The 15,819-nt window shown below is 43.5% G+C and overlaps 1 protein-coding gene across 3 annotated transcripts in view; it reads right to left on the reverse strand.

The window, feature by feature from the left end:
* Nucleotides 1-43: 43 nt before the first annotated feature.
* Nucleotides 44-15,819, reverse strand: part of SPTBN1 (spectrin beta, non-erythrocytic 1) — a 139,597-nt gene continuing 123,821 nt past the window's right edge. For 2 of the 3 annotated variants that reach the window (XM_040623478.1, XM_040623477.1), the window contains exons 29-35: nt 15,447-15,643; nt 14,195-14,307; nt 13,474-13,537; nt 8,870-9,108; nt 7,494-7,667; nt 2,182-2,224; nt 44-1,367 (exon numbers count right to left, since the gene is read on the reverse strand). In XM_040623478.1, the coding sequence (XP_040479412.1) occupies nt 1,149-1,367; nt 2,182-2,224; nt 7,494-7,667; nt 8,870-9,108; nt 13,474-13,537; nt 14,195-14,307; nt 15,447-15,643 (1,049 nt within the window). In that variant the 3' untranslated portion in view covers nt 44-1,148. Of the gene's footprint in view, nt 1,368-2,181; nt 2,225-7,493; nt 7,668-8,869; nt 9,109-11,185; nt 13,538-14,194; nt 14,308-15,446; nt 15,644-15,819 lie in introns of those variants that run through there. The other variant, XM_040623479.1, reaches the window with a different exon arrangement.

Here is a 15,819-nt window from a genome sequence, read left to right on the forward strand (position 1 = left end):
GGCGTGCACGCAGGAGAGAAAAGACAACAGTTACCCGCCGTGCTAGATTTAAAAGCATTTAATGACATAGCATATATTTAACAGGGCAAAAGTTGAGAGGTACAGGTCAAACGACTGAGCGCCAGGCCTGAGCGACCACCTCCCTGCTCAGGCCCAGCCTCTGGAGTTCATTCCTATCGATGCCATTTTGATTGTGCAGTAAGATGAAAATTTGTCATTACAATCGTTACAGTGACAAAGAAATGCACACTATGTATCAAATAGCAAGGTAATGAAGCAAATTATAACACAGTGTGGCAACGCACGAGCAAGTAACCATTAGAGTAACATTACTTTGTCCAGTAAATGCTTCAGTTCCACTTGTACACTTACCAATGATTTAAAGGGTTTATTATACATCTAGTTTTATTATACTTTGTACTAGAATTATCTCAAACATACAATATAATGTATTTCGGCAAAAAAAAAAATTGAAATTACAGATTATTTAAAACAGTATCAGTTTTCTATTCCTTCTCGTATACCGGTATACCGACATTCTGAACTGTCCTTGCAGGTGATGCAGAAAAGCCGCATGTCAGGTGTTAGTAAGTGATGCCAGATACAAACGGTTTGGGTCTGCAGATTTAACATGGAGCTGCACTGTGGCTGCAGCAAGATCATAATACACGATCTGTTTAATCAAGGTTAGACCCGTCGTGGGCACGTCTAATAATCAAGACTCAAGGTAACCACTGGAAATAAATGGAAGAGAATGGTGTCAGGAAATTGGTACATTTTGTCTCTGGTGAGCACAGGAAATATTGTTTAAGCACCGCTGCCTTAGCATACCAACAGCACTAGAGGCGGGTTATTTCCAACGCAGCCTCACAAAATTGAGGAACAGTTTAAATATTGAGATCTAATCTATATAATTTCATTAAAAAAAATCTGGTCTTCCCTCTGCACCTCAAACTTTTGTAACTTGGAGATAAAGTGTTTAGGTGTATTTCCCCCACCCCCCCCAGAAATGCTCTATAAATTAAAAAAAAAAAAAATCAACCACATTGAAGAACATTAGGCACAGAGAGTAATGTGTTGGTTCTGAGCTTGCATGCTGGAATTTCACTGAAAAGGTAAGAGAAGGGCAGGAGGTGAAGGAAAGGAGTTCATTTCTTTTTGCCAAAAATGCTGAACCGCTTCTCCTTGTCTTTCTCTTTGTCCTTCTCCCGCTTGCCGGGGCTAGACTCGCTGGTGATGGTGACGACGCTGGTGGGCAAGGTCTGTGCCCGGCTGGATGCTGGCGTGCTCTGGGTGCTGGCGGACACCTCGTGTTTATCAGAGGAGATGGCAGAGGAGATGGCCTGGATCCATGTGTTCATTTCCTCCTGGACAAAGGACGACAGGTGAGACTCAGCCAAGAGGGATGGGCTCAAAACAGTCTCACTCCACCTGCCCAACCATATGCGCCTCCAACGTTCGGGAAGGCTTGGGAGCAATGTGCATCTAGGCCACGGGGGCATCCGGCTGAGAGGCAAGCAGTTCCCAAATGACCCTCAGCAGAGTGAACACGGTTCAACTCTCACGACAATTTGGTTTACGGGACCTGAAAGTCACCAATCAAGTATGTGGTCCTGCAAACTTGGAAGAATGAGAGGACTGGTCTCCACTAGAGGGATGCACCCTTTTCTTTTACTTTTCTTAAAAAATTGAAGTATATTTGACATATAACCCTGTATGATTTTAGTAGAAGTTGGTTTTTCAAACCTAAAGCACTACACACATTGCTTTCTCATCAGCAGACCTTTTCTCCCTGCATGAAGTACAACCATGAAATGGTTGCTTAAAGGCAGTGGAGTGCCGCTGGGAGGCCCTGACTGGACTTCAGGATCCACATCCTGTCCTGGGACCACCTCACTGTGCCTCATCCACTGCAAGGGGTGGGCAAGTTTTCCTCCATCAGCTTCAGGGTCCTTGCACTAGTCCTCCTGATACCCCAAGGACACAGTGAGATGCCATTTGCTGCTCCTAGTGATACAAGGAGCACCGAACGCCTTCCAGTTGTTAATGATGGAGGAGACCAGATAACAGAAGCCATGGCTGATCACTACTTATACATGGAACACTGTAAATAAAGTTTATCATGCTGATAAATACTTGCCAACTCCCAAGGATTTAGCGAAACGAATCTTAAAAACTTACATCATCTTTGGCTTGGAAGAGGTACTCATTGCCATCATTTAGTCTGTAAGTTGAAGGAAGAAAGTCAATCACAATCTGACTTAGGAAGAAACAAAGCCCTCAATTCCCAAAACCTATGTGGGACATAAGCAGGCCAGGGGAATCCTACCAGAAATGCCCATCGGAGCTCTGCATACATCACCAGCTGTGGCTGGGACCCACAACGGCCCAGCAACAGCACCCTGAACATCAAGAAGCTATGTAATTGAGCCAGGATAATATATACAAAAACTTAATGTTTCAATCCACCGGAATGATCAAAAATGTCCCAAACATATCAACATCTGGCTTTGCTGTGGCAAAGGCCACTTGAGCATCTAATCAATGCTCTAAACTGAATTCAAGAGATAATGCTTTAAAAATGATGAGTCCGAGGGTGCCTGGGTGGCTCAGTTGGTTAAGCATCTGCCTTCGGCTCATGATCCCAGGGTCCTGGGATCAAGCCCCATGTCAGACTCCCTGCTCAGCAAGAATCTGTTTCTCCCTCTCCTGCTGCCCCTGCTTGTGCTGTCAAATAAACAAAATCTTAAAAAAAAAAAAAAAAAAAAAAAAAAAAAGACGAGTCTTCAGGTCATGATCCTAGGGTCCTGGGTCAGCAGGGAGTCTGCATGTCCCTCTCCCTTTGCCCCTCTTCCAACTCCCCCGCTTGTGTTCTCTCAAATAAATAAAATCTTTAAAAAAATAATAAAACAATAAAAATAAAAATGATGAGTCTTTTCACTACCTAATCATGAAGGGAACAATCTGACAAGATGATATAACAATTGTAAATACTTATGCACCCAAGAAGCAACACCCAAATACAAAAAGCACATAAAGGAAGTAATCAATAGTAATACAGTAATAATAGAAGACTTTGACACTGCACTTATATTAGTGGATAGATAATCCAAACAGAAAATCAACAAGGAAACTGCTTTTGATGACACATTAGACCAGATGGACCTAACAGATATATTCAGAACATTCCACCCTGACAATGGAATGCACATTCTTTTCAAGTGCACACGGAACACCATTCTCCAGGGAGGGCCACAAAACAAGTCTCAACAAGTTAAAAAAAATCAAAGTTGTATCATGCATCATTTCTGATTATAATGCTATGAAACTAGAATTCAACCACAAGAAAAAATCTAGAAAGAACACAAATACGTGGAGATTAAATAACAGGCTAGTGAACAATGAATGGGTCAAACATGAAATCAAAGAGGAAATCAAAACATGCAGGAAGACAAATGAAAATGAAAATACAAAGTCTAAAATCTTTGGGATGCAGCAAAAGCTCTTCTAAGAGGGAAGCTTATAGCAATACAGGACTACCTCAAAAAGCAAGAAAAATCTCAAATAAACAACCTACCCTTACACCTAAAGGACTGAGAAAAAGAACAAACAAAACCCTAAGCCAGTAGAAGGAAAGATTAAAGCAGAAAGGGAAAAAAAAAAAACCTAAAAAAACCCCCAATACAACAGATCAATGAAACCAGGAGCTGGGTTTGCAGAAAGATCAACAAAATTGATAAACCTTTAGCCAGATTCTTTAAAAAAAAAAAGGGGGGGGGCGCAAGTAACAAAATCAGAAATGAAAGATGAGAAATAACCGATGCCACAGAAAAACAAAGGATTTTAAGAGAATATTATGAAAACTTACATGCCAACACACTGGACAACCTAGAAAAAATGGACAAATTCCTAGAAGCATATAACCTTCTAAAACCAAATCAGGAAGAACTAGAAAATCTGAACAGACCGATTACCAGCAAAGAAATTGAATCAGTAATGAAAAAGCTCCCCAAAACAGAAGGCCAGGACCAGGTGGCTTCACAGGCAAATTTGACCAACACTTAAAGGAGAGTTAATATCTATTATTCTCAAACTATTCCAAAAAGTAAAAGAGGAAGGAAAGCTTCCAAATTCATTCTATGAAGCCAGCATGATCCTGACACCAAAACCAGATCAAGACACTACAAAAAAAGAGAACTACAGGACAATACCTGACGAGCACAGATGCAAAAAACCTCAACAAAATATTGGCAAACCAATATCTTGGTTTAGAACACATTAAAAAAATACATTACATTAAACTACAATACATTAAAAAAATCACCATGATCAAGTGAGATTTACTCCTGGGATGTAAGGGTGGTTCAGTATTCAAATCAATCAACATGAGAATACCTGACATCTATCATATCAACAAGAGAAAGTACAAAACCTTTATGATCATTTCAATACATCTGAACAAGTACAACCATCTGTTCATGATAAAATCCCTCAACAAAGTAGGTTTAGGGGTGCCTCACTGGCTCGGTTAGTGGAGTGTGCAACTCGTGAAATCAGGGTGAAATCAGGGTCGTGAGTGTAAGCCCCTACAGGGCATTGGGCCTACTTAAAAAACAATAAACAAACAACAAAAAAGTAGGTTTAGAGGGAACATATATCAACATAATAAAGGCTACCGATGAAAACCTCACAGTTAACACTATCATCATTGGGGAAAAACGAAGAGCTTTTCCCCTAAGGTCAGGAATAAGACAAGGATGTCTATTCTTACCACAGCTATTCAACACAGAACCAGAAGTCCTAGCCACAGCAATCAGATAACAAAAAGAAATAAAAGACATCCAAACTGATAAGAAAGAAGTCAAACAGTCACTATTTGCAGATGACATGCTGCGACATATATAGAAAACACTGAAGTCTCCACCAAAAAATTACTAGAGCTGATAAATGAGTTCACTAAGGATCAAGATATAAAAATTAATATAAAGAAACATGTTGCATTTCTATAGATGAATAATGAAGTAGCAGAAAGAGAAATTAAGAAAACAGTCCCAGGATGCCTGATTGGCTCAGTTGGCAGAGCACGGGGCTGTTAATCTTGGGGCTGTGGGTTCAAACCCCATGTTGGAGGTAGAGATTACTTAAAAATAAAATCTTAAAAAAAAAAAAAAGTCCCATTTATAATTGCACCAAAAATAAAAAAATAGCTAGGAATAAATTTAACCAAGGAAGTAAAAGACTCTGAAAACTACAAAACACTGGTGAAAGAAACTAAAGATGACACAAATAGAAAGATATTCTATGCTGATGGACTGGGAAAACAAATACTGTGAAAATGTCCAGATAATGCAACCCTATCAAAACACCAGAAGCATTTTTTACAGAACTAGAACAAACAATCCTAAAATTTGTATGGAACCACAAAAGACCCTGAATAGCCAAAGCAATCTTGAAAAAGAACAACACAATGGGAAGTAGCACAATTCCAGACTTCAAGTTATATTACAGAGCTGTAGTAATTAAAACAGTATGGTTCGGGCACAAAAAAAGACATAGATCAATGGAACAGAACAGAAAACCCAGAAATACATCCACAATTATATGGTCAATTAAACCTTGATAAGGGAAGCAAGAATATGCAATGGGGGAAAATGTCTCTTCAAAAATGCTGTTGGGAAAACTGGACAGTAACGTGCAAAAGAATGAAACTGAACCACTTTCTCACACCATACACAAAAATAAACTCAAAATGGATTAAGGATCTCAATGTGAGACCTGAAATCAAAAAATTTCCTAGAGGAGAATACAGGCAGTAATTTCTCTATTAGCTGTAGCAACGTTTTTCTAGATATGTTTCCTGAGACAAGGGGAGCAAAGGCAAAAATCAAGTATTGGGACTTCAAATAAAAAGCTTCTGCACAGCAAAGGAAACAATGAACAAAACTAAAAGACAACCTAGTGAATGGGAGAAGATATTTGCAAATGACATACACGATAAAGGGTTAGTATCCAAAATGTATAAAGAAGTGGGGCTCCTGAGTGGCGCAGTCAGTTAAGCGTCTGACTCCTGGTTTCAGCTCAGGTTGTAAACTCAGGGTTACGTGAGATCGAGCCCACATCAGGGTCCACGCTCAGCATGGAGGTGGCTTGAGATTCTCTCTCCCTCTCCAGCCTTAACTATTTTTTGAGATGGGGGTGGCTGGGTGAAATAGGTGAGGGGGATTAAGAGGACACTTATCATGATGAGCACTGGGGTCATGTATAGAATCATGGAATCACTAGACCGTGCACGCTAATAAAATACTGTATGTTGATTAAACTGGAATTTAAAAAAATGAGTCTTTTTGAAATTTTGCTGCAGAGCTTGTATCCCCCACATTTACAAATACCAGAATTTTTAAACAGACATACAGAAAAGATATCCCAGATTTCTCTTCTTACACTATAGGTAGTAAAAGAAATTAATCCGGAAGGCCATCCCTAGGACACTGGAGAGTCACTGGCTTGGAGGGCTCACTTATTCACTTCACTGCGGTACAGAGGAAGGGGTGTTCCTGGCGGGGAGGAGAGTAAGTGCCCTCTGCCAAAACCCTGCCCCTCTGAAGCTGCATGGAGGGAGAAGGAAGGAGGCAGGCAGGCTGTCTGCACCTTGTTTCACACAATGTAAAGGGTTCCAAGTCCTGAAAAGCCTGCCTCCGATGCTCCTTCAAAGAGCTCAAGTCACACCCTTTGAAATGCTTATTTGCAGTCCATGGCCTACTCCAACTGACAGGACACAAATGTCTTACTCAAGACCAAAGCTTTTCAGGTCCCCAAACAACAGATCAAATTAGTATTAAATTAATTAACATTCTAACCACAGACACGTTTACTTACTACATTTTTCAAGATAAACCGGCTTTTCCACCCATTTCCAAGTCTAATAAGAACTTCTGAGCCTGGATCCACTCTGTGGGGAGCTGTATGTGTTCTACAAACTAGAAACATGTGGACCTAGATGGTTCCAGAAGCAGCTGGAACAACCGCTGAGCAAGCCAGGGGAGCACAGAGACCCAGGTCCCACATATGCACTTCCTGTTTATCTCCATCCAGCTCCAGGATGACTCACTTGACCCAGCTCCAGATAACTTGTGGGCAAAGAACAGCATCTCCTGGATTGGGATAGTCTACAAAAATGGGTAAACTATTTTTCTACGCTTCCCTTAAAATGTGAACAGCTCACCTTGTCTTAAGGAACAGTAAGTTCCAGCTTATCAAAACAAAAGCTCATTTTCTTCAAGGCTGAGCTGCGCCATTAACCACAGGGAGGCTGCTGACTGGCCACAGTCCCGAAAGATCCTAACCAAGACACATGACAAACTACACAAGGTTCACTGGTGATTTTTTTTTAAATGACAGAGAGGAAGAACCGGATGACCGCAGTACCTGGGAAAACCAACCCCGAGAGTGAAAATACACCTACTCTCGGCAACCGAGAACAGGGCCCCTCTCACCTCAGCTTGAACACGTGTTTCTTCTTCTTGTAATCAAGGGCCACTTCACAGATGGCTTCTTTCAAACTCACAGGGACCTCGCTGTGGTAGGGGATTCCAGAGGCAGCCGTCTTTGCATCTTTGTAGAAACCCATCTCTTGGTTATTTATGACACAATAAACATTGTGCCAGGACCTGAACAGTAAAGGAAGGAAGGTGAGGGTTCTAGACCACACTCCCTTACAGAATTAAGAATGTGATTAATACGCAAATGATCCATACACCACACGGTATGACCCCTTGTTAAAAGCCTTTCCTAAATTCTGCTAACACTTGATAAGAGAACAAAATTCCTCCACGGACTGCTGGGATGGTGGCCACATTCCTACAGTGGCAGGTGACTGACGGCTACTTCTCTGTGTTTGGGGAAAAACATGGCGCCCTCTTCTATTACATAATACTCTTGTTCTGACGGAAAGATTTTTGTTGGTGTTGGTACTCTTTGCTGTAGTTCCCTCTTGTGGTACTGCTGTACAGGGCAGACTCCTCATCTGAAACATGCCTGTCCTCACACAGTTAGCTCTTCAACCTCAGTTTTAATCCTGATGGGGCTTGGCAACCTGATAGGGAGGCAGATCCAGGGCCATTAGCACTGGAAGTACCTCGGGATGAGTCAGAAAAAAGACAGCCTTTTCCCCATGATATGGCAAACTGTTGTGATATACTGATTTTTATCAGAAGACACTGTACTGCCAACTACCTAAACATAAAAATTTATGTTGTACTCAATGTGGATGGGATTTCCTGGTCTAATGTACACCCTGCACAACTGTACATGGTGGTCCCAGGCCGAACGGTTTATTGGTTAAGCATGTTGGCTTTGGAATCAGATACAAATTTCACCCTGGCTATGCTATATACCAGGTTTCTAAAGGGTGAGTTTTTTTTTAACCACACAGAGCCTCCATTTCTTTATTTATAATAAAATAGAGATAGTAAAAGTAGGGCTTGTTGGGAAGTAGTGACTATAAACACGGATATGGAGATAAGGTCGGGGAAATGAAGGTCTTAAGAAAAAAAAAAAATCCCACAAGGAAGAACACTTCACTTTGGGGAAATTGCTCAACCTCCACCTAGCACATTTCTTCTCAGGAAGAATTACCAAGGCCCCTTCTTGCTATTCCCATCCACACTTAATTAACCTTTCTCTCAGTGAGTCAAAAGCACTCCCCTCCCACTTTCCAATGTCAGTCCCAAGAAAAAAGTGACGCCCAGGAAGCTAAGAACAAATAGACTTCACAAGCGCACACTCCCCTGCTTTTCAAGTGGCAAGCGGGTGCCTCGACCTTGAACGGGCTGACTTCCCATCTCACTGCCTCAGCCTTCGCGGCTCTCACCTGCTTGAGGCTTTCTTATTGTGAGCCTCCCACTCGTGCTTCCGATTCAGGAAGCCTTCCATCTGGGCCGAAGGCGTCTCTTGGGTTCTCGCCGGCAAGGTGGCGGCACTCTGGGCCGGGAGGGCCGTCTTGGCTTTGCGGTCCGAGGTGGGGGAGGGGATGGGGCTGGACTCCTTCGAGCTTGTTCTCTGCTCTGCAGCGCCGTTGACCATTTCGCTTGTGTCCACCGTTTCTGCCATCTAGGGACAGGGGAGAGGCCATTTAGCGAGCCCCGTGAGGCACAGGGGTGACCACATACGCTCTGACTCGCACACGTGGCTGTGTATAAATGCCTGGCACAGATCGAGGCAGTACAGTAAAACCATTGCAACATCCCACAAAGCCAGCTGGACACCAGGGACATTAGAAGGTGGGAAGGGATTAATGCCCGCCCGCTTATGGGGAAATGAGAAAAGCAAAATGCCAGGATGAGTTTTACTGCACTCTGTTCCTCGGATCAATCCATTTTCTCTAATGTAACTCAGATCATCTCCTCTTAGGGTTACTTGAGAACAAAAAGACGACAGTACCAATCACACGTATTAAATATGAGAGAGTGGATGTTACACAGCAGCCACCTTACAATCAGGGACGCCACCACAAGAGCTGCAAGTTGAAGCGAAAGGGCATTCACAAACAGACCGATAGACAACGCTATCAGAACCACACAGCATTCCCCCAGAGTAAGACAGGGAAAGACCTCCGGTTTCTAAAAATGCTCTCTGGCTCCCCTCCCCCGCCCCCAACACATTGTCATAAACACATGCAGAAATTAGGACGACAATCATGCATTTCACATCTACCATCCCAGTTAGACTTTGGAACTTAAGAGCTGGAAGGAAATGAGGCAAGTCAACAAACATCAATTTAACCACATCTGCCGGAGTTGTATCGTGAGTGGGTTGTAGTTTGTGTTAAAGGAGCTGGAAAAGCCAATCACAGTCACTCAACACCACACGGCTATTTACCCCCAAACACAGACAGAACCAGGGCCTTCCCCATCACGTGTTGGTTGATCACGGTGCCTTGCTGCACTGAGACGAGAAAGCCCAGACACAGCCAGGCTTCCCGCGGCTCTGACCGTCAGGCTGGAGACGTCTTCGGGAGCTGTTCCTTCCCAAGCTCATTTATATTGTGACCCTCAGGGCTTTTCGGCTTTGGAAATGCAGTAGGGTCTCGGTTCATTATCGCTTTCAGCCTGTGTACCATCAACTGTGTACCATTAACTGTCGCGGCCCCGGCTGATACACCCAGGGCTCAGGATTAGCAAGTTACTAAAGCTGGGTGTGGCTGACGCTTTAGTGGATTACAGACAACCTGCACCCCTCATACACGGACAAACATGGAGGTGTCAATGGCAACGTTCATTAGATACGTCCCCCACCACTGCTGCCCAGAACCAGAATGACAAGTTAGCAGCAACAACTTCAACGGGAGAAATGGGAGAATGACCACCACTGCTTCAACACTCAGATATGTCAACTCTCAGGAACAGGATCACTCGTTTAGGCCTTATCTAAGTGGCGGGGCGGGAGTCACGAGTTCCTCTTCCATCTGTACAAACTACCACTGTCAGCATCAGGGTTTAGGGTAAGACCAGAGGCTTTGCAGTTTAAGGGTGTTTTTGACTGGAACCCTTTACCCACATAGCAATGTGGAAAATGGACTTTCAGGGCAAGGAAGGCATGGGGAAGGGGGGGGGGTGGACATGTGATTATCCTGGCCTCGTAAGGGACACCCTGTAGACATGTGCTTATGAGCAACAGGCTATTTCAATATTTCTCTTTCCTTTTACTTTTAAAGGAGAGATGCAGGAGGGGAAATAACCACCAAAAAAACAAAACCCTGAGTCCAAACAAAGTGAGTGGATTTTAAAGTTGACAAATCTGTTCTAGTGTGGAATTTCAGGAAACTTCTGGTGGGAAGGAAGTGTGAGTTTGGTCTGAAAGGCCTGTGCCAGGTGTGAGTCTAGGGAGACATAGGGTTAGTGTGTATAGAAACCAGGTTAAAAAAAAATTAGTGCTGCAGCTGTGTCTTGAAAACTGCTAGTGACAGCAGTGACCTGGACGGAGCAGCGTCTGTTGGGAACAGGCTAACGTTTATAGCACTGGGTCAGACTTCAAGGTGGGCAAAGGCCAGGGAAGCCTCTTCTGGGGGAAATTCTGCAGCAAAAATTTTTTTCTTTAGAGTTAGAAGGAAAGAGAAAACCCCAAACCAGTATGCAAAGATAATTAATGTTTATGCAAATGAATCACTAAACCAAGAAAACAAGGAAAATAAAAGGAACAAAATGATTTTTAATGGACATGTGCTTAAGCATGCCAACAGACAACACACCACTAGAGACAAACATCAAAAGCAAATCATAGTGCTGTGATCGTACATGTGAATCTCCGCCCCACCCCCACCCCATGTTGCTTCTCTTTAGCGATTAGTCCACAGTGCTTTAGTGGCTGGGTACACCTGAGATCTTTAAATCAGGAGGTGAACACGAATGCAACGTGACAACTAGTAGCACAAGAAACACCTGATTGGTGCACAAAGTGCACGAAGCAACACTATTTTCAAGTTCATTAACTTGAGTCTCTGCACCACAACTCAAAAGAACGAAAAGGCTTTTCTTCTTCCAATCCAATTATAATAAAAAACTTGTTCTGGCAAGCTACAATTTAAAAATCTAGATAAAAATAGGCATGAGAACAAATGCCAAAAACATCATTGCACTCTTTCTGTGTGCTTATGTTTTTGTTCTCTTTTTTTTTGGTCTTCTAAATACAAAAAGCATAAAATTGGTTATCATTCCAGATGATATAAAATTTAAACATATATATATATATATGGAAACATCACATATATACATATAGATCAATGACACAGAATCTGGAGCCAGAAACACACATCAGGGCTCCCTAATGACCAAAGATAAAGCAGTTTTTTTCTAAAATGAATTTTGGTGTGTTTTAAGGCAGAGACCCAATAATGGTGCACACTACCCCCAGAACATAAGAAGCTTGGCATCTATCTATATACCCATCTACAGTCGCAAGTAGATAGATATGTACATAGAAATAAGGAAAAACAAACAAGATGCTATATGATGTTATCCTGACAAAAGAAAAAAAAAGACATGCATCATGAAATGAAAAGACAAATCAAGACTTAACTCATGGAAAACACATATCAAAACAGGTTTCTGATTCCACTAACATCTAAATATGGCAAATGAGCAAGTGACTGTCTCACAAGGCTTGGATGTAGTATGGATTTGGTTTTGTTCTGTATCAGTACCAGGAAATCACCTCTTTCATAAGCTTTTATTCCTAAGGAATAGAATTTCTGTTAAAACATTTTCAATCCCTGCTGGTGGTCTGATAAATGCCATTCTAAAAGACTCCTTACTGGAGAACCCCACAAAAAAGTCATAAGGAAATGAAAAATAAATGAGAAGATCCGTACGAGACATACAATGGAGTTTCTGTCTACACAGACGCTAAATTACTTCTGAAGCCAGGCGGTGTCCAACGGCTCCTAGGGCTGGTCCACCAAGTGCATCATTCAAGTAATCAGGGTGAACCAGAATGGCTTTTGTTCCGTTTGTTTGAAAAATTTAAACAGTTTGACACCCTGAAGTCATCGACTGAATGGAGAGGCCCAGAAGTCTGGTAGGCAGGCTTCCGGAACATGCTGAGAACTGCTACCACCTGCCATGCTGGGCGTCATGGCGGTGCCGACAGTGACCAAGACAAAGGTGGTGGCAGGGTCAGCGGGCATTTCACTCCTGAGGCTGGCTGCGTTACTTGCTGCAAGTAAGCTCAGAATCTCTCAGTTCAGGTCTTGGCAGAAAAAAATGAGAGGAACTCGTTCGGAAAAAGTAATAATTCAAGGGTCTCAAAATCATTTCAGAGTCTGCCTAAAATTAACAGAGCTTCCCAAGTAGATCCATCTCCACCACCCCCGCCTTTTTTTGTTTTCAATTAGTAAATGCATCCTTTGTGGAATGTGACACAGCTGACTTAAGGTTTTAATCTTAGTACTGAGAATCTCCTTCCTTATACACCAGTCTTCCTAGTTACTATTAAGCTATGGCAGGTTAATGACATCTGTAAAGGGGGGGGGGTATGTGTAGCGCAGTATTACACCCTGTTAGTATAACTGGATGTGTCATACCTGTCGGATTCTAGCTTTCTTCTTCATTTTGCTGTAATCTCATTTAATTTCAATTACTCATGTAAGGCTTTCGCTGTAAAATCTTAATAAAGTAAAAAGCTCACAATAAACAAAAAGTAAGTATGTTGCTTTAAGGCAACTGAGCATCCATCAGTTAAAAGACTCAAATAAACATGAATTAAATGCAAACAAATATGAAACCAAGGAAGCCTATGAATTAAGGAAAATTTTAACACTGTGGGTGAGTGGAAGCCAAAAGGTCAAACCAACAGGATTTGGAAAGAGTGGTTCTTGACAAATGGTAGTGAACTTCACAGTCCAGACCACGGCTGGTCACTGGCTGTCCGTCTGCTATTAAAGTTTTTGTAGTTTTGGTAGGTTTGAGAGCGGTAACTAACCCGTGGAGATCCCTGTTCAGCCGGCAAACCGTTCTGGGAAACTTGCTCTCCTTTTGAAGTATCCCTGTGAGGTAAAGTGGAGAAGGAGGGCAGAGGAGGGAAGGGGAAGGGAAAGAAGGGGAGGAAAAAGAGAAAAACAGAGAGGATGAGGGAAAATAACATCACTCAATTTTATTACAGAGTTTCTATCAGAAAAGCATATGCAAGCCCCTTTTACATAACGTAATTTCTTTTTAAGGACTTTCCAAGTGTTGCAAACCAACTCTAGGTAGAGAATAAGACCACAAGCATGACCTCTCCCCCCAGTACAGGCAGCATTCAGGGCTGGCATGGGGCTCTTACCACAGCACAATTATTAGTTTTTCAGAAATAGATAATAATTTGTTCTTTATGTGAAGAACTTTCAAAAAGCAGCACCACATAATCAGTGGCCTGAAATCCGAGTGGTTCACGCCATGCATTTAGTCACATGGAAATTCTGAGTGTGTGTGCGTGCAGGCAGTGTCTACACTCCACTTCTGCCGCCTATGCGGCAATATGGCTGCAGACAAGTCAGTGTTCTCCAATGTCATCTGGGGGTGACTACACAGATTCAAAGTACTCTACAGAATTAACAGGAAGGGCATGTGAGGCCTGGCATAGCACAAGCTAGCAAAGATGCTCCCCGAACCTCACTTGCCAGTGAAGCTGAGACTCGAGCAGTGCAGGCTGCCTGACTCACCACTGCTGCTGGGACTCAGTCTCCTCAGAAGCCTTCGTGCTCGGCTCGGGAGAGGGCGGCCGCCTCTTCCTCTCCTCTTCCTCTTGCTGTCTGCGCACTTCCAGTAACTCCAACTGAGAGAAAACATGGCAATGTTCAGCAGAGCCCCAAACTCTGCCTCTTTTAAGGAAAGGATTCTCGAGGGACCCAGAAAGCCCTCCTGCCTCAGTTTTCGACCCTGGATCACACTGGATAAGCAGGAGGTCTAATACCCAGCAAGATGGCACTGGGGTCACAGGAACTGCAGCTATAACCCTAAACTACAGGAAGTTTAGGGTTATAACCCTAAGTTTATAACCCTAAACACACCTGAGTGGCAACGCAGGTCTACTCCAGTGTCCCCCCGGGACCCTGGGTTTAACTTCTAAATGAACTCTGCAGCTCTCAACTTTGCTTGGGAAGCAAGCACCTGAGCATGACGGTCCACACTGGACTTCCCATCCGAGCTCAAACACCATTGAGAAAGAGTTGCAATAATTCTCAAGGAGGCTTCCTGTGCTGCAGTAGGTGTCTGTGTTCAGCCCCAACCCGAATAACACATAAAAAAAAGCCAGAGTGGCCTAGCTGAAACTAAGCCATTTCACGAGCAGTATGTATGCACTGAAACTATTCCGTTTAACACACAAGTATGCAGATATATTTTAAATTCCTAGAACTGCAGAACTTGGAAAGAACTCCGTTTTTGTCGACCACAGAGAATCAGCTTTCTGCCAGAAGTCCAAGTGTCATAGGAGAGGACACGCCAGTGAGCAAGCCTTATTCTAAAGCTTTAATTTAGTGGCGACCGAAGGAATGATCGAGAATGGGGACAATTCTCAATGGTCTAGGATCCAGCTACTACTTGACAGAAATTCTAATTCTGAAAATCTGAATGAAACCGTACGGCTAAGCTCCCCTACAAACCAAAGCTCCTATGAGATAGAAGAGGAAAGGCAGATCAAAAGAGAAAAGCAAACCCCAATCAATCAATTCCCAGGCAGGTGGCTGATACAAAACTGATCACAAATCTAGGTACGCAGGAAGTAACCGAGGGAGCAGCAGCCCCGGACAGTCTCCCCAGGTTCTGTACCAAGAGAACAGCCAGTCTCAGCAAAGTCCTCACTGCTTCTCACAACAGCAATAACATGAACTCTCTGGTCTAGGAGGCGGACAGGAAGAAGCTGCCCTGGAGAACCGAAAGGCAAAGCACCGCCAGCACCCCGCGGCCACTTACCGTCGTCAGCCTCTCCAGGGCGGAGAACCTCTCGTCCCAGGTGGCTGCAGACTTCTCAAAAGCCTCGTGGCGCTTGATGAGCTTCTCCACCTCGTCCACACTCTGGCCTATTTCTCGGCTGGATAGGTAGGGCTCCTGTCCGAGCAGCCAGGCCTCAGCCACACTGGCGTCCCGTGAGAACTGGTGGACCTCCAAAACTGCACAGGGTACCAAGAGTGAGTGTGGGCCAGCAGGGGGGCCTGGCCGTCGGGGATGGCGCTGCCCTCTGGAGGCAGCTGCCCGCATGGCCAGTCTACAGCCCAGATCAGCGCTGTCCTGCCTAAGTGTGACGCGGGCTACATATCCAACTTTAGCTTTTCTAGTAGCCACACAG

The sequence above is a fragment of the Ursus maritimus genome, unplaced genomic scaffold (assembly GCF_017311325.1).
Source record: "Ursus maritimus isolate PB19 unplaced genomic scaffold, ASM1731132v1 scaffold_6, whole genome shotgun sequence".
Classification (NCBI taxonomy): Eukaryota; Metazoa; Chordata; class Mammalia; order Carnivora; family Ursidae; genus Ursus; species Ursus maritimus.